Below are 18,946 nucleotides of genomic sequence, written 5' to 3'. Positions count from 1 at the left end.
TAGGTGCAAGAAGAATACTTTACTAGACGGTGCTTTCCTTCATGGTGATTTCAGTGGAAGGAAGTTACTTTTCTAGCAAAAATTTTTTAGCAGATCTTGTAGTCTAATCTAGCAAGAAAAAGTTGAGCAATGGTTTCAATCGTTAAGAGTAGTCTACCAGTGAAAGCTATGAAAAGCATTTTCTGATTTGATACTATTGAGTTTTGATCTCCAGGTGTAACTATCTATTGTTAAAATTTGAGGTAATAGAGAAAAACAGCGACAGTCAGTCTGAGAATAGTTGTTCTGCCGACAAAACGAATGACACATAGAAGATGAGGAAACATAGATATCTGATGTAGATATGGTTGTTGCAGTAATAAACGGTATCGTTCTTGGTGTTTTAGTTACAGTATTGAGAAAAAGTCATGATTGTGAATGTATTACACGACGTCTAATGCTATTGATCGGTTGGCAGCAGTGTAAGCGGACACCTACCTGAATAGGAGCATCAGCCCTTGGACAAATGAGCGGAAGTTGTTGTGTCTAGTGATAGATGATTCAGGATCTAGCTCAATATTCCCAAATACCTATGTTTAGGCGGAAAGGCAGTATAGTTTCATCGTATACATTGGAAGACAACCACATGAACATGTTTAAATTGCGCCGACAGATATTCATACAAGACAAATATTTACGCATTTGTAGCGCAGCACGTCGCGCAATTTAAACGCAATCGCAAATATGTACATTTGAAAACCATAACCAGGTAAGGTAAAATTAAACGATACGTCAAATATACATTCCAAGAAATGATAATGTAATTGAATTAAACCAAGAAAAAAATTTAAACCATACCATAATGATTATTCAAGAGAAAATAAATTAACTCATTTAACAGTTGTTGGTAAACTGCTTTAAATAATTTCAACCAAGAAGGGATTTCTTGCTAATTTGAACTCTCGCCTAAGAAAAAATGGCATTAGCATCAACTGTAATACAGATATTAACGCTATTACTCTAACATTGTAAAAGCTACGGAAATGAAGAAACTGCATTAAACCTTACAATATCTACCTCATGTTCAATTTAAACATATGTACAACATGCTACCATGGGGCTTAATTGCAAAAGTATTGAAATTACAAAGATTTTACTTGTCCAAAGTGTAATTGAGCCGTCGAGGAATTTTGACGCGAATTTTTTATTCTTGCAAAACTTCAATACTTTTAAGCAGGGACGATTATATAGATTGTAAGTTTAATAACAATGGCTTTATCGGACGGGCGCACTTACTGCGGCTCTTTGGTGGTAACTTCTCAAATCAACGAATCAGGCTGATACGTTCACAACTGTACAACGATTTTACACGAGCGCTAGTTTGCCGTCGCCATTCTAAACGACTAGCAAAGGACAACACACAACGTACGCCAAACAGATACACATACAAGGTAGAGGTAGATAATCAAAATTTTAAGTGTAGCAGCAACATCTTGGTAAGTGAACATTTGCACTAATGGGAGCTGTTTCGTGTGTTGCTGGTTGTTGGAGAACCATCCAGCTTATTGTGTTATGTGAGTGATCATCGGACGGCCGTTGCACTACACGCTTACGGCAATCGGCAAAGAGTATATCAGCTAAAATCTACTTGGGTGTTCGGGGAATTGTTATTACCGAAAAAGTAGCAGCAGCGCTCCAAAAAACGTTTGAAAATTATTGTGGCGATTCAGGGCGGTGTCCGGATCGAACTTCATATTGCCAAAAACCTGCCGCAGGGTTTCATGGTTGTGTGATATGATCGTTTGTGATGGCATTCATTAGCGGAGCATCCCAAATTGTCGTTACCAGTCAATCGGTGCCGTGTTGCAATTAAGATTGTAGTACGCACATTTTGTAAGTATATAAATCTCGAACAAACAAGGAGCAGCTAACAACCCAAAATAGGGAAGAAGAACAAACAACCGAAACAAAAAACATCCTATTCTGCTAGATCTGTATAGCTGCTCCATGACAACGGTCACGCGAGACACAGCAGGCTCTATTCTAAGGACGTCAAGAAGTAACCTTTGACAACTACAGAAATTAAAAAAAAGTTGATATTTTTATCGGCTCTATCAAGACTTCACAATCCTTGAAATTGTGTCCACTGCGATATATTCTTAAATAGCCAATACAGCCCGCTGTGAAGCATGAGCTATTCTGCATTCTGTTCTAGTTTGAAAATTCACGAAAGAAACTAACAACAGGAAACATATCAGCAAATATCATGGATGTTAATGGCATTTTCTAAGCGAAGTAGAACGGGAATCATTTGAGACAGCACTAGGTGCGGTGTGTAGTAACTCATGAGCATGTAAATGGTAGCAAACGGTTGCAAAAGTAAGCTAATCTTTGCTAATCTAAACAAACTGCAAAAGATTAAAGCCGAGAGCATGAAATGCCTGAAACTAACAGATTCATTTCGTTTGTGGCTGATGTAAAATAAATAACAACATTATCTTTCATCTTTCGCGATTCCAACATCAATATTATCATGATAAGGATAAACGATTACACATACCCAGCTTTTAACAGATGGGTTTTAATTCAATAATCAAAAGAAGAAAAAGATACTTAATGAAATAAAAGAAAGGTCATTGAGAAAAACTGGAAGTAAAATACCTGCATGCCAATAATTGCGTAGATAAAAAATAGCATGGCAATCAGCAAACAGACATATGGCAGTGCTTTGAATGATTGAACGAATGTCCAAAGTAATATACGTATTGTATAACCTTGTCGCAGTAGTTTGATTAATCGTGCGGCACGAAACAGTCTTAGGAATCCAACGTTGAAGGAATTTTCCTATTTGAAAATAAGAGAGAAGTGGTTATGAAAAACAAAAAAAAATAATGTCAATCATCGCTATTTTTTGAGTGTATTTTCAGTAAATTTTAATTAGGAGAGCGTATATCAGTAAGAGATTACCTTAGTAAGCATACGGTAGACGAGTATGGAGTACTTACCCCTAATTCTAAAACTAAAGCATCGATAATACTTCCAATCACTGTTATAAAATCGAATATGTTCCAAGGGTCCTTGAAAAAATTCTGCATGATAATGAAACAAATTTAGCATTTTCGATCGCAACCGTTTTTCGTATAAAAAAGAAAGAAAAAGTACAAACGGTAGAATCAGTATTAAAATTAAGTTGAATTTTTTTGTTGCAATAAATGCACAATCACTTTGTTCCATGTATGAACTTAAAATGCAAATGACAAAACAAAAAACTAAACATAAAACAAATCAAAGCAATGTCCATGGATGGAATATATTTCGAACAGAATAAACGGTACAAATGACTACAATTAGTCCTCATGATAGCTAAATGATCTAGAAAACGTTAAAGTGATACGCTCGACAAAAAATAATGGATGGTGAAAAGGTCAAGCAAAGAATGCAAACCAAACGATTTAAACCAGCGTTGATATAAACAGGAAAAGAATGACGAAGAAAAACTGTGTACAAATTTAACAGATAAATCCAACCAGGCTTCGTTAAATGAGCTTTTGTTTCTAAACTAAAACCTATTTATTCAACGGTTGGATTTATTCGATTATCTAGCTAACAGGCTAACATATTCCAAACGCCAGAAAATATGTAAAAAAGAAAAGTAAGTAACTTAACAAGTATGGCTGTGATAGAAGATTTTGAATTGATTTTGAAAATTCAATCTAAGAAACATCAATGTATCATCTGTAGGAGTGATCTACCTGCTAGTTAACGGATATGATCGAGAAAAGGAATATTGGATGATAAAAATTAACCTAGTGATAATGGTATGAAAATGCCTTTAAGTACTATGAATAATGACTACGAGCAGTATAACAAAAAATATTATTTCAGAGCAAAAGTTTGTCTGAAATGACAAAACAAATGGTGTGAGTAATATCATATTTTTCTTCAATACGATTCATATCGGTAGTTGATGGCTTGATGGTGAAAACAAATTAGAAATCGATGATAGTTTTAACCTATTACTTTTTGTTTCATGAAAACATCAAACTGGTTATCAGATGCAATTCATTTGTTGGCATAGTGTTTAACAACTGTTCGACGAAAAGAAATATAGTGGTTACATTGAATGAACAAAATAAAACACAGATGAATTATTACAAACGAAAAATGACACCATTTCTGTCCGAATGCCGAAGCTCTTCAAACATTGGCTTTGCGTTGGCTTAACATTCGTTAGTATTCGGTTCATCTGAAGACTTTTGGTTACGGTGGTACCAACCTTACATCCATAAGCGATAAGTTTCATAATTGTTTCCAGTAAAAAGAAGAACGTGAATACCAAATTCATGAAGCTCAGAATATCAATCAGAGTCGTTGGCGCATCGTGAAACTGCAGGAAGGAATAGGGGTGTCAAATCAGCATATGGCAATTTTTAGTACAAATAAGCAAATAATTTTAGAGATCGTTTGCTTCGACGACGCAGGGCAATTGAAGGAGATTTCCTTAATTATGTTTTTTTCACTTTTATGATTGATTTTCCGTCCAGCACGTGAGTGTAGACTAAATTTGCACAATTTTATTGCTTCTCTGACTGTAAAATCATCAACATCACTTACTATGCAGCTTAAAAAATGATTAACTCTTCCAACAACAAAGTGTCCATTCCAGCCATTTTTTTCTGGTTTAATCATCCGTTGAGTATCCAATATTGAAATGAAAAAAATTAAAGCATAATGACAAGAGACTAGCGCATGCAGTTTGGTTAGTACGCAGATAAGACAAAACAATAATTTTCGCAAAGTGGCACCAAAACATATAGCATACAGTAATGCATTATTTTATTCCCTTTACCAAATGATGAAACAGAAGAGCATTGGTCAGGCATTTAAAAAACAGTGAAACGATAAATTGGTAAAAAACAAGAGCTGAGTTCCGTTCCGTGCAATGCATGCCAAGATGCTGTTAGATTCATGCATGAGGGATAGTTATGTTGTTTAGACGTGCGCTCGGAAAGGACAGAGTACATTCAAAATTGATGTCAACAACAGAGGAAAACGTGCGCTCTACAGGCTATATGTTTATGAGAAATCAATACCCTAATGATTCTAAAAAGGCTTTAATAAAAGCCGTACTGTTGAATCGTAATTTATGAGCATTTAAATATAATTTTTCACTATTATAGACAATTTTTGTGATTATGTATACTTTAAATGCCGTACTTGAAAGAAGCAATTTTTCCTCTGTCTTTGTTCATCATTACCATGGGGATTGATGAATGGATCATGCTAATCATGGCTCATGCAACAGCTCAGTGAGTTTCAATGTGGTAAAAAATAAATAGTTGCAACGTCACACTATAAGAAACTTATGAGTAATTTTCTTTATATAATCATGCCATTTCATGCACTAAATCTGATGTTCAATTTGTTACATGCAATGGAAATAAATGAATGATGTGAAGCTGCTAAAATGGAAGATGACGAATGGAAAACCAAGAAAGAATGAAAAATTTCCGATAAAACTAAAAAATATTGCTTGTTAGAAAAAAGGTTTATTTCGTAATTCTATTATAGTATAATAGAAAAATGTATTTCTGAAAATGAATTACTGCAAGCAATGACAGTATTTAGTATGTACATTAGCAATATGGAGGTTATTAAATTGTGTTTTTTTTTCAACAAAGGAACATTTGTAATCTTTTACATCTGATAACTATTCTACGAATTGTTGAACCTTCTCTCTAACTTTAATTTAGGATCAAAAATAAATTAGCAATGAGGAATGACAAAGATTTGATTTGCTTCAATTCTCTCGGAATCGGAAAAAAAGCTAAATTATACAATGTTTAATCTTTACTTACCCCGTTACTTTTACAGTTAACCATCGAAATCGTATATGTTCAACTAAATCTGTATAATATAATTATAATACCTGTTATAAGATCAGCCAACATTGGCTCCCAATATTTGCATCTGTGGTAATTGGCATCTCTGCTACTCATGGAATGAAGAAAAAATCATGCCTCACCTACCTGTTGCGTGGCTCGTTTCGTTGTCACTGAAGCATATCAAATCTTTGTCGCGATGATTTTTACGAAACAATAATGCATTAAGGTCGAAATAATACCATGGTTGATGGAACATAATGTAACTTAACATGAACTTCAATTCAATGCGTATTAGTGCGATTTTTGATATCGCATCAAATTCGGCACGATGACATCTTGGTTAACGTATACCCACCTTGACGCCAAATCCTATTATTTTCAGTATCGTTTCAACACTAAACATCCCGGTAAATCCCATGTTGAGATATTTTAACGATTTCTCAAACTCTTTTCCTTGATTGTGATACTGCGCATAAGGTAAGTTGTATAATGATATGTTAATTGATAAATACTCAAGAGGGAAGACAAACTAAAAACGAGTGGTGAGTAGTATTTGAGAGTAACGGGAAAAGAGGAACACCGGCGATGATATGGACTGAAGCGATCAGTGCATAAGAAAACACAGGGATATAAATGAATGCACAAAAACCGAAGAATTTCACGTATGGAATTGCAAAAGGAATATGCTGAAAATTTGTAGTTTAATAAGTTAACCATTTGTTATTTAGGAGATACAATGTTGCTTTCCATCCCTTAATGGTTATAAAACCCATTTCATATTAGGCCAATAAATGTAATTGATTACGTTCTCCCGTGAACGCGAAATGGGTACGTTAATACGTGTACTAGTTTTAGCAGACACGTAGTCAAGTCAGAGATTGTAATTTGATTGTACTCTTCAAGTGAACACCAGGAGTCTGTCACGATGCTTCTGAGGGTATTGAGTAGTGTGTATGACATTTGTAAAAATGAGCTGAATCAATCGATGCAATGACTGTGTGATAATGACAAATGTTCAAACAAATGTTCCTAGTATTCACGCTCACAACACGGTACACCCTTATCAATCACATAGTAAAGCAAAAAACAGCTTCAACATTTATACGAGCCATGATGGGTCACGAGTTCGAGTACCCCGCATTGACCCGGGTGCCATTCGCGTGCAAGTGCAGGTGAGCTTCTGCTGTACATGCTGTTACAAGATGGAATGGTGCACGGAAAGGATGCTCATAGGGTGTGGATGATTGTGAGTACTTTTTGGTTTCGCAAGTCGATGCATTCCGATAAAGACAGACACATTGGTGCAACGAAGTTCGATAGTATGACGGAAGTGCAGCATACAGTTATCATGCCAATAAGGAAAGACAGCCTGTGAAACCATCAAACAACGACAATGACGATCTTGAGCAGTTTGACGATCGTGTTGTGCATTCGTGGGGAGCAAACACATTGACAAGGCTACAAACAGTTTGTTAATAGTTGCTAGCACGGACATAATCACGAACAACCATAAAACGCAGATACACATGCACGGACAAACATAATTGCGTGCAGATGGTCTGTAACGAAAATTAAATTTACTTATAGACATGCCACACATAAATTAAGGACCCCCGTTATGAGGGCAAAACAAAATCAACTAACAGAATATATCACGTAATACACAGCATTTCCATTGAATTAGAGAAAACACCATAAAAAAGCATGCTGCCCTTTCGTTACCTATACAAACGAAACAGTATGAAAACGCACATGCTTCACGATAATAAATCAAACATCAATTCGCGACTAAAGCAATGCATTATACTTTTAAATGATACATGTTTGTAAGATTATTGTTAATTTTTTTATCGCATCGAAAATCCAAATTTGATTGTTCAATATTTTACAATATTTTTATAATGCATCAAAACCGCGCTGTATTACTCAATAATCTTTACAACCCTACACATAAACATAAACCATGTAACATTTAGATGCAATCACCCGAACAGACATACAAGATGCAGTTTTTTCACATAAATTTACGTGCTCTAGAAATAATTCATTCGAAAGAAAATTATCCGAAATAATTCATAAATTAAACACGCATGCATAAACATCAACGAAACAAAGGACGAAACGCTCTGCGGAGTGCAACCATGCTCAAGACCAACCGTGCCGAATACTGAGTACCAACTATAACAAAATCATTGGCATTTCATTGATAAAAACACTAGTACCAAAACTAAATCAAAATTATAAATTAAAGTCTATTGCTACACTTCAACGGAGATACCAAACTGTGAACTGTCCCTATTATCACATTACGGACTGAGTTGTAATATAACAAACAGGAAGGAAATGCTTGACAATTCCTATTATTTACATTTATCAGTGTGTGTTTGCTCTGAACGTGTTGTATTGGGAGAAGAACATCATTGTTCTCCTCCAAAATAGTTTGATGGTCGAATTAGATTGATCATTCGAACTTTTACGTTAGATCAACCTCCGCGTGTTTTGCGAATCCCCCTGGAAGCATGTATCTTCCGAAGCCCCTAAGTGTTTCTCTTATCGGTGTAACAAGGAAGTCCGAAGGGAAAGTGAATCAAAAGCTTAACCCAGCATTTAAGTTGCACTGTATAGTTCAGTCGTGGCAGCACAGTGTCTGATTTTAAGTGGAGTTTCTGTGATGGGTACAAGTTGTTGCATCACATCAGTTGGCAAGGAGAGTGGATCAACAGTACGAGGGGTGATAAAGAGCAAGGAATGTAAAAACACGAAACGGAACACCGCCATACGTACCTTCATCATCAGCAACAAGGTATTGAACACGATCAGCATCATTATAAAATACTCGAATGGCGTTGAGACGACGATGCGCCAAACTTTGTATTTAAAACTATTGCGCTTGTTTGGCATATAGCGCTCCAGCGGTCTAGCACCTATCGTGAAGTCTATGCACGATTTCTGAAATAACAAAAAAAAACAAAGAAAAACCGATGGGAAGTACATCACGGTGTAGTTGGCGCAGCCCAACGGTTCTCCGAGGCAAGCGGAGTGATCGCTAGATGGGCCTTTTACGATTGAGGTGACTTTGTCGATGTTTACCTGATTCTTGTCTATCTCACCGTCCTGAAGTTCGGCTTCACCTTGCTCTTGGAATGTAATGATAATCAAGGCCACGAATATGTTAACAAAGAAGAATGGAAATACTATGAAATACACTATGTAGAATATGGACATTTCGATTCGAAAATTTTGGATTGGACCCTTGTCTTCGTACGTAGCTGCCATCGAGTTTTGGAGCACTCTGCAAGTGAAAGAGCAAAACGAGGAATCAAAAGTCAGAACACCATGACGTGGCTGTATGCTGAAGAAAACGAGCAGTGTTAATAATGATCATACTGAGGCCATCCTTCGCCCGTTTGCACGGCGAATAGCGTCAACATGGCGGTCGCCACGTTGTCGTAGTGAAAGCTTTGTGTTTTCCACTCCCTCGCTTCTCGCCGGGGTAACTGATCGGCACCGTCGTATACGAAGAAGTGACCCCTGTAAGTGGCGAGAGAAAAAAGCACCTTAGCAACCTTTCTGCATTGCGTCAAAACGAAACGACTTACTTGCACTCCTCGCTCGTGTGCTTGCTGTCGTCGGTGCAGTAGAAAAACTTGCCGTTAAACAGCTGTACCGCGATGACGGCGAAGATGAACTGGAACAGTATGTACACGATCAGGATGTTGATGACGTTCTTGAGCGAGTTGACGACACAATCGAACACCGCCTTCAGCTTTGGCACCCGTTTGATTGTTTTCAGTGGACGCAGCACCCGCAACACCCGAAGCGATTTGATTGTGGATAGATTCTGACCGGCACTGCTGCCGGTCATGTCGAAGCCGAAGCTGACGGCAGCACAGATAACGACGACCGCGTCCATGATGTTCCAAAACTCGCGCAAGTAGCTGCCCGGGTGCAGGATCACCCCCAGATCGACGATCTTCAGCAACATCTCGATCGTGAAGACGCCCGTGAACGCGTAATCGAAGAAGTTGAGAATTTTGTTACGCGGCGAGTCCTCCTCGACCGGATCCTCGGCGGCGAGCGCGATTGAAGACAGCGAGATGACGACCATGATGAAGAAATCGAAGTAGCGCAGGTTCACCACCCAGTGAGCCGCACAGCGAATGCTGGAAAGAGAACGCACGTTTTGAGGACGAATTTCACGCAGTAGATAAGGCAGAGCGTCGACTTACGGATTTGTCGGTGACAGCACGAACATCGACGAGTACGGCAGCATCGGTTTCGGTCCGTCCGGTATCTCGTCATCGTCCTCTTCCTTTTCTTCGTCCTTCTTCTTACTCTTGGTGCTGCTGCCTCCACTTCCGTTTCCTCGTGTAGGCGACGGAGAGGACACCTCGACGCGTGGTGGCGAACCATCGGATTGCATCTGCAGTGCTTCCATCTCCTTGTCTAGCTCCATCTGCTGCTTCTCTTTGTTCTCCTCCAGCTGTTCTTCCTCGGCGGCGGTCAGTTCCTGGGCGTTAGCCAGATTGTCCACGGCGATAGCCAAGAACACGTTTAGCAGTGTGTAGTTACCGAACAGTACGAGAATGATGAAGTACAGCGAGTAGATCATGCCCTTCTTGTGTCCACCCTGTGACTCGATGCCCTGGTACATGACTTCGTTCCAATCTTCACCGGTGAGAATTTGAAACACGGTCAGCAGCGCGATCGGGAAAGTGTTGAAGTTTGTAGGTGGCGTGCCATCGGGCAGATTGAACTGGCCACCGAACAGCTGCATGCCGAGCAACGCGAAGATCAGTATGAACAGGAACAACAAGAACAGCAACGAAATGATGGATCTCATGGAATTGAGCAACGAGATGACGAGATTGCGCAGCGACGACCAATACTTGGTGACCTGCAACGAGAGCACACGTGTGTGGGTTAAAGTCCTTGGTATCTTTAGGCGGTTTCATATACGGTAAATAACTCATACCTTAAATATTCTAAGCAACCGCAAGGCTCGCAACACCGACAAACCAAATGAGCCGCCTTTGACCTCAGACCAGACTACCTCAAAAATGGAACCACTGATGACGACACAGTCGAAGCGGTTGAACGACGACTCAAAATATATCCGAGGCCCTAGGGCGTACATCTTGATCCACATCTCCATCATGAACAGCCCGAGGAACACGTACTCAGCGTAGTCTACAAAAGCAAATGCGGGTTAAATCTGTCCTCCGGAGCCCATTGCTGGGAGGTTCGCGAGGCCTTGCGCGGATACTCACACAAAAACTGCGTCAGCCAGTTCGGTTGCCCGTAGTGCTCGACTGCAACGCACACGGTGTTGAAGAACACCAGCACTATGACGAACCAGTAGAACCATTGCGTTTTCACCGTGTGCCGTATCCAGAACCGGAACCGTTTCTCCGCCCTCCAGAAGCCCTTGCACTTGCCCTGGGTTTTCACCTTCGCCTTAAGGTAGCCTGAAAGGAAGAAAGTGAACCGCGTGTCAGGTATGAGAGCTAGACCAGACGCTTACTACTGGCTACTAGCGGAGATAAAACCTACAACACTACGTCCAGGCGAGCTGGCCTGCGGTAGCATTGAAGTAACTGGCAGCTAGATTTCAATATGTACTCAACTGTGTACCACAAGTTGCTTACTACGAACGATTCCAACTATGTATCAATGATTGATTACTTTTTTCCAGGCGTTCCATTGCTCGTTAAAGCGTAACCACAGTGGTCCACTTAACGAGTCTCTACGACGTAAGACTCGTCACGAAATAAACAAAGCTATATGTACAAAAAGACAAACTCGTAAGTGCAGATCGCTAGTTTTTTTTTTTGCGATTTTTTTCCAGCATCTACAACGCAATATTTCAGAAGCTAGGGCTACAGGACATATCAAGCAGATGTACAGGCCGATATTGTAGGGGTCGCTTTACCTTATCCGTGGCATATCTACTAGTACAGGTCTCTACCAAGGGTTGGCTACGGAAGGTGTGTATTTATTTTGCTGCTCCTTCTTTCGGCGAGTGAGCCAGTACCTCACAGCGAGAAGTTGCGGGAGACAAGAAGCGTTACGTTTACAGCCACAAAAACAGTACAGTGCGTCTAATCGCAAGCCCACCAGAACCCTGGCAGCTCAAGGGCAGGCCGACGTAATGCCGGCCATCGCAAGCAAAACAATACGAGCTCATACGAAATTCGCTAAGAAAGCTAGTGTAAGATTTGCAAAGAAATTGACAGATTTCCGTACCTTTACCTTTCCTGCGCTTTGGAACAAAGACTGCGCGGGAGTCACGCATTCGGTTTGTTTTTATTGTTTTTTTTTTTTGATAATTGTTTGATTTTTTTTTTGTTTGGAAATAATGCACAGTGTTGGGAGACAGTTCGCGTGACGATGGGATACAGTTCATGCAACATGAAATAGAAAAGTTAGATGAAGAAAAAACCCAACGAACAAACAACCAGAAAAGAATGGGAATAAACCAAACGGACAGGGCACAAAACCCAAACGGGGAGCGGGAATAAAACAAAAACCCAATAGAAAACGAACACATCATCACAGCACGCGGGTGACAACGGCGCGGCAGGCACTAGCCGAGGTCGCCGCCGGTGCCTCAATATGGTCGGTGTGTAGGACGTTTGGTGGGTGTGTGTGTGTGTGTGGTCCTTGTTTTGTTGTGTCGTGTCACGGGCAGTCCAAGAAAGGATGGGGTCTGTGTTGTCGGGGGTTTGCAGTCCAAATGTGGGAGACAATGAAAAACGCATAAAAAAGGGCATATCAATTTACCGTCATCGCCGCAATCGTCATCCGGGTCATCTTCCTCGGTGTCGGTGGATTTGGACTTGCCGAGGTTTTTCAGCTTTTTCCGCTTGGCAGCGGCCCGTCTTCGAGCTACCCATCCGGAGCGTGTAGGTGTTGGAGGAAAATTCGAATGAAAAATCAACAACAAAGCAGAATTAGTCGCGCTCTCACAGGACGCCGTGGAAAGCATGTCGTGACGTGGAAATCGTGTGTTGTGAAATCCGGCGTGTCCCGAAACCCGAAATCGTCCCCCTGGTGGTATTTATCTCGTGAGCGTGAGTTTTCCCGCGCACCAAACTGACAACACGCACACCAGCACATCGCGAACGCTCGGCACTTGGTTGGCCTGGTCTGGTGATAAGCGTGAACTTTCCACCGTCTCCACGTCTGCCCAACCCGTCAAAAAGGAATGGTCCACCGGCGCTGGCAGCGTGTCGGCGCATGCGGGCTGGGCGGCAATTTGTTTGTGGCAAATACCAGCAAACCACGGCACACGTGTCGCTTCGGTGGCAGGTGTCCGCTTTTCGCGGAACGAACCGGGCGAACCGGGGGTGGTTGCTCCAATTTCCCGAATTGTTTCATGTGTTGCGGTGAACCGGTGCCACCCGGAACGCCTGCTTCCGTACGCTGGTGCTGGTATGCCGCTGGTAAGGATGCTCCTACCTGCGTCGCTGTATTGGTGAGCGCTGAAAGGAAGCGATCGCCATCGCCGGGTTGCGTGTACATGTGTGTACGTGTGTGTGTGTATGTGTGTGGGGGGGTGGGAGGATGATAAGGATGAACCACCCCGTGTGTGAAAATGGAGAGAGAGAGAGCGAGAGAAAAAGACAGCGATGGAAACCCGCCCGCAACACCACTACCACCAGGTGGTGCGTGGGAAGCGAGCAGGGACACGAACCTTCCATGATGTGCAACCGTTCCTCCTCGGTGGTGCGCTCCTCGGCCAGGATCACCTCCTCTGTGTCCGGGCGAGCAGCCAAAGGGCCGTGTCGGGTTGTGTGCAAGATGACGGCGAGGTGTCGCGGATAGTTCCATTTTGCCCGGTGAGGGCGATGGCACGCGCGGAAAAGCGCCACGCCGCGTGTATCGAATGTGGCAATGGTGCGATGGGTCGAAATGGGAGAATAAAATGACGAGAGTAATTAGTAAGCCAATTAGCAAGCGCTCCGCAGTCGCTCAGCGTTTCGGGGGGGGGCGGTGGTCGTGCAGGCGCAAGGATGTTTTTCGTGCCGGAGGGCGAGCCATGCAGTTTTTCGGAGCAGGCGGGGAGCGTTTTTGGGGGGGTGGGAGTGTAGGCGGGTGGCTGGTGGTCACCCCGCCCACGCTGGATGATGGTGGCTGGGAGCTGGGAGAAGATGCTGACGAATTCGGTTCGATCGGGATGTGGCATGCACAAGCGAAACAATAGGCAATACTCTACCCGCTTTACAAATCCACTCGACGTAGCCGTTTAGCTCTTTTTCAAGCTGCTGCTGCCTACGTAGCTTCAGAAACTCTTGGCGGTTTTCTACCTTCTCTCTTTCCTTCGCAAACTCTCTACGGGAGAGGAAAGCAGGATGTCGAAACGGTGTTTTGAAAGTAAGCGAAACAGGATGCCGAGTAAGTAGCGAGTACGTACGGTTGCGGTTTTCTTTTTTTTTTTTTGTTTTTGTTTTTGGCTATGCTGGGAAAGGCATTCGAGGGTGGTAAGGCATTCGAGCGGCCGTGCGCTGCAGGCCCCGTGGCCCACACCCGCACATCTAGGTACTTTGGCGCAAGGCAGGCAAGGGGTAACGCAAACCGAAAAACAAAAACAAAAACAAAAAAACCCAAACACAAAAAAAGGTAACAAAAAACAAAACCAAAAAGAAAGAAATACCCAAGATACAGATACACGGAAAGAGAGGGAAACCAACCCTACGGGGAAGGCACTGCTTTTTGTAAGGGTTTGGTGGGTTTGTTTGGGGAGAGAGGGGTGGGGGGTTGTTGGTGGGATCCGAGCGCGCTACGCGAAGCCGGTATCGGGCCGGGGTAGTATCGGGTTTGGATTGAGAGAAATCAATTGTAAAACCTGCTTGCGTAATCCAGTCGAGATAGGATGTCATTGCTTCGACAAACATTTGCCTGGAGCGACACTTGTGAAATTGAGCCTGTCGCTCGACGCGGCCTCGTTCGTTGGAAAACTCTCTGTTTCAAACCCCGGGCGCAGAGAAGACGAGGTCGGGCGGGCAGGCAGGCGGGCGGGCGGGCGGGCGGGCGGGCGGGCAAGAGAGAGAGTGAGTGAGTGAGTGCGGGTGGCGGGCACGCGCGCGCACGTATTGTCGAGGGGGTGGGGGGTGGGGGGGGGGGCGGTCAGAGATTGGGGGCGTGGGGGCGCATTTGCAATTACATCAAAACACAAACAGGGCACACGCACACATAAATATCGCAAGAAACGACCGTCGATTAATCGGCACAGCCAGCCAACAACCGCGCGCGGACGATATCCCGAGGGTCTCCCTTTCCGGTTTCCGGTTAGGGGTTGAAGAGAGTGGTACTGTTGAGGGCCTGTTGAGGGGGCGGCGAGGGCCGACGGGGGGCGGGGGTGGGGGGGGATGGACGGACGCCATCCCCGTGACGGCGCATACCTACCCGCTGAGCACACCGAGCACTAGATTAAGCATGAAGAAGGACCCCAGCACGATGAGCGGCACGAAGTAGATCCAATTAAACGTCGACCCCAGCGCGTCGTTGGTCTGTGAAACACGGACGAAAAGGGGTTAGTGTAACGGTCAGAGGCGAGGAACGAGGCGGGTTGGAGAAAGATGGCGCTGGCTGCTGGACCCTGGCTGGCGAAAAGGAACTCACCCAGTACAAGATGGCCGTCCAGCCCTCCATGGTGATGCACTGGAACACGGTCAGCATAGCGAAGCCGATGTTATCGAAGCTGGTGATACCGAAGTTGGGCCCTTCCCATTGCTCGATGCACGTGCTATCGCTGCTGTTGCAAACGTACGCCCCGGTCGGTGCTATCGTATCGTTATCGGCGTTACAGGGCGTTGGAAATTCGCCCTCCTTCACGATTTGCGCTGGCAGGAGATGAATCAGTTTGCGATTAGAATGGTCAAACGTGCGGTGGAATGTTGCACGCCAGCCACGCGAGCGGTACTTACAGATATCCTCTAAGCTGTAACAACTCCTATGCAGGGCTCCCGAGTAAAACTCTAAGCCGATGATTGCAAAGATAACAATTGCAAACAAGACCAACAATCCTATCTGCAGCAAGGGCGCCATGGCTTTGATGATTGACTTTAAGACTACTTGTAAACCTGGGTTTTACGCGTCGTCGCGGGGAGAGAACGGACAAACGGCTGACTTTAGTATCAGCACCGGAATTTGGGTGCCATCGCTACTAAAAAGGATATCTACAGATAGTGGTAACAGATAGCTAACATAATGGTGTATGAAAAACAGAAACATGGGAAAGCTACGAATAGTACTAACAAACTTAACTGAAACAGCAACTAACCGGCAAAAGAGTGCGAATGATAGAACGAAAAATTAAATAATGTATGTTCTATACTTGCTACAAATTGGCAGATAATAACGAGAAGAAAAAAGCCATAAATTAAACAACACAATAGAAGCGAGTGAACAGCTACTTCTATAAGGCCGATAAAACGCTCGGCAACTAGTTGGCTACTCACTAGGAATTCCAGAAACTAATTTTAAGGGCCTCAACACTCGGATCGCCCTTAGAGTTCTCAGATCTACTTCCGGTCCCTTTTGGGGGAATAATGTGATGAATCTAGCAAGCAATAAAGAAAAAACAACCCCGACACGGTTAGGATGCTCCGCTCGACTATTAAGGGCGAATGGTTGAGCTAAAAATAAACTATTCTGAGCGCTACGGCCGAAAACTACGAACAACTCGTTACATTGAGTGGTTCCTTGTTAAGCCGACGCCACTCGTTGGGCTTATGTTGGGCTATCAACCGCAAGGAAAGGTGAACCTTGGTGGAGCATAAATCTTTGCTCCTGCTTGTTTTTTTTTCTTAGCCACCCTAGTAAAGCATTAGCTCACGGTCGTCAAAAAGATGGCGAATGACAAAGGTAATGGAAATATGGAAATTTTTACGACCGGCGAAACCTAATCAAAACACTCTTGCGTTCTCGAGCTTGACCTCCGTCAGCTGATCGTGGGCCGGATTGGCTCAATTAGGGTCGATTTCAGCCGGCGGTCTCGCTACTCCCATTGCTGGTCTGCGACCTTGGCAGCACTTTCTGGCTGATGGTGTCCTTTTACATATCGAAGTCTTGACACACTTAGTCGTGAATTACGGCTGCGGACGACGGAGTCACTCTTTCACTACATCCTAGGGACTATGGCTAGCGTATCGGAAAGAAAAACAAAACGCCTGCACAGGCAAACTAGCTATAAACCGAAGTACGAAGAAACAAAAAAACACACGCACACTAATCATAGCTCCGGTCAACACTAGGAACGCTGAGCGAAAAACACGTTAGTACGAATGTGGAACGCGGTTCTAGTGACTAGCACTATAACTGGCCGCTAGGAGGACTACGGCTCGCTAGAATTAATCGGTCAAGAACGCTCAACGAAACTCTCGGCAGCTCGGCTTACTTGGAATCCGTGAAACAAGCTTTAGTGGCCGCAAAACACGAAACGATCGAAGCATTCGCAAATCAACATCAACGTTGGCCTCCGCGAAAATAGTCATTGAACTGTGCGAACAGAACAAAGGTGGCATTAGTCGACGGTGTTCGATGGTGCGGACGGCGCATTATTTGGTTCGATATCCTTGGCCTCGGCATCGCGATCGACGATCGAGCGCAGGTACTGTAATGTGAAATGTTTGCTACCCATAGCCCACCCAACTGCCCAAAGATCCACCGTTCCCGTGGCTCTGGACATACTTACCCCGTAACTACGACGAAAAAATCCATTATGTTCCATATGTTCCTGAGGTAGGAGTGTTTGTGCATAACAAACCCTAAGGCGAGGATCTTCAGTGATGCTTCGACGCAAAAGATGCCCAAAAAATACGCCTCCGTTTTTTCCAGCTTTTGAGCAAGTACCGTCTTATCCCCATGAGGTAAGTGCTCCTCCAGAGCCAATACCACGCAATTGGCAATGATTGTCAGCAGCACAGCGTACTCGAAGGGAGGCCATTCGATTATGAATCGTGTGTATCTATTTAGACGAGAGAGCGTGAGAGATGGATTTTTACTGGCACTATATCTCCTGCAGGGGGGCTTATTGATCCGCATTTAGTAGAATTCTTTGTTGACATCGATACAGTTGTATCGCGCGAATACTCACTTCCTAATGATGTTGTCCTCTGATAGTATGAACAACGAGGTGGGTCCGCCTCCAGCCAGAGGCTGACCCCCTTGACTGCTGGGGCCACCCATTCTATCAGCTAAATAGTGGCCTCCTTTGCGTCCCAGATGAGCCCCGTTCGAGGTTTGACCTGCGAGCGCCGCCTCCTGAGCCGCAGCTAACCTGCAAGCGAAAGGTTGATAAGAATGATGCAAGATCGCGTTTTGGTTGTCCATTCTGGAAGAAGTATGACACGGTAACTATGGAATGACATTGAGAACTGAGATGCTAATGTTAAATGACTTCTTCACTCCAAGAATAATCGATTGAGAGCGCATATCTACTTTAGAACAAGGATGAACAAGGATTCACTCCAAAACTATCCCATATTTTATTCCTTTTTTTTGAGAAATTAACTACCATAGTTCACAAAAAGAGTATAGACAAATTATTCCCACTGCGTAATTTGAAGGAATATCCTCAAAGAATCTTATGCGTGAATAAATCTTCGCAATCCTGTCGGTGACGATTTGATCTCGTGACAAATTGTGGCGATTTATTCCAATGTGGTATTTTCTCGCTTCCACCGCCAGGAAAACACCACAAAATAAGCGCAGTTGACAGAAAGCACCCCGCGACATCATTTTCCATTCAATCTTCGCGGAAGAACGTCTCACATGGTGCACTTCGTTAAGAAGCATATCATGGCATTTCCATTGAAACGCGAATCAAGACTTAATGCAATCATCCTGATTGTAATAAAAGCTCATCCCACCCAGTGGAACCGGTGGCACAGATTATACGTTCCCCGTTCGCGTTCTCGTTCCCGTGTCAGCGGAGGGATTGATTGCTTTCCCACTCCCGTCCGGTCGGTTCCTTTTAAGACTCGTTCCACGTGCCGGTTGCAAAAGCAGGTCGCAAACGGCAAGCACTGGCCAGGTATGCACACGCTCCATAATGCTTACGACGACGAGCCAGGATG

General features: G+C 43.5%; 1 protein-coding gene across 3 annotated transcripts in view; it reads right to left on the bottom strand.

Moving 5' to 3' along the window:
* LOC128722050 (voltage-dependent calcium channel type A subunit alpha-1) overlaps positions 1-18,056 on the bottom strand; it is a 32,627-nt gene extending 14,571 nt beyond the window's left edge. The window contains exons 1-20 of one of the 3 annotated variants that reach the window (XM_053815867.1): positions 17,965-18,056; positions 17,563-17,835; positions 17,266-17,366; positions 15,794-15,949; positions 15,489-15,709; positions 15,273-15,376; positions 14,713-14,828; positions 13,561-13,620; positions 12,648-12,752; positions 11,135-11,332; positions 10,840-11,054; positions 10,094-10,761; positions 9,464-10,027; positions 9,252-9,395; positions 8,955-9,156; positions 8,649-8,813; positions 6,220-6,330; positions 2,985-3,068; positions 2,641-2,823; positions 478-569 (exon numbers count right to left, since the gene is read on the bottom strand). In XM_053815867.1, the coding sequence (XP_053671842.1) occupies positions 478-569; positions 2,641-2,823; positions 2,985-3,068; positions 6,220-6,330; positions 8,649-8,813; positions 8,955-9,156; positions 9,252-9,395; positions 9,464-10,027; positions 10,094-10,761; positions 10,840-11,054; positions 11,135-11,332; positions 12,648-12,752; positions 13,561-13,620; positions 14,713-14,828; positions 15,273-15,376; positions 15,489-15,709; positions 15,794-15,949; positions 17,266-17,366; positions 17,563-17,835; positions 17,965-18,056 (3,854 nt within the window). Of the gene's footprint in view, positions 1-477; positions 570-2,640; positions 2,824-2,984; positions 3,069-6,219; positions 6,331-8,648; positions 8,814-8,954; positions 9,157-9,251; positions 9,396-9,463; positions 10,028-10,093; positions 10,762-10,839; positions 11,055-11,134; positions 11,333-12,647; positions 12,753-13,560; positions 13,621-14,082; positions 14,199-14,712; positions 14,829-15,272; positions 15,377-15,488; positions 15,710-15,793; positions 15,950-16,327; positions 16,429-17,265; positions 17,367-17,562; positions 17,836-17,964 lie in introns of all 3 variants that reach the window. The other 2 variants (XM_053815866.1, XM_053815868.1) reach the window with 2 other exon arrangements.
* Positions 18,057-18,946: the final 890 nt, after the last annotated feature.

Source organism: Anopheles nili, chromosome 2 (assembly GCF_943737925.1).
Source record: "Anopheles nili chromosome 2, idAnoNiliSN_F5_01, whole genome shotgun sequence".
NCBI lineage: Eukaryota > Metazoa > Arthropoda > Insecta > Diptera > Culicidae > Anopheles > Anopheles nili.
Note: the sequence above shows the minus strand (reverse complement) of the source record. Positions and strands in the feature narration are given on the sequence as shown.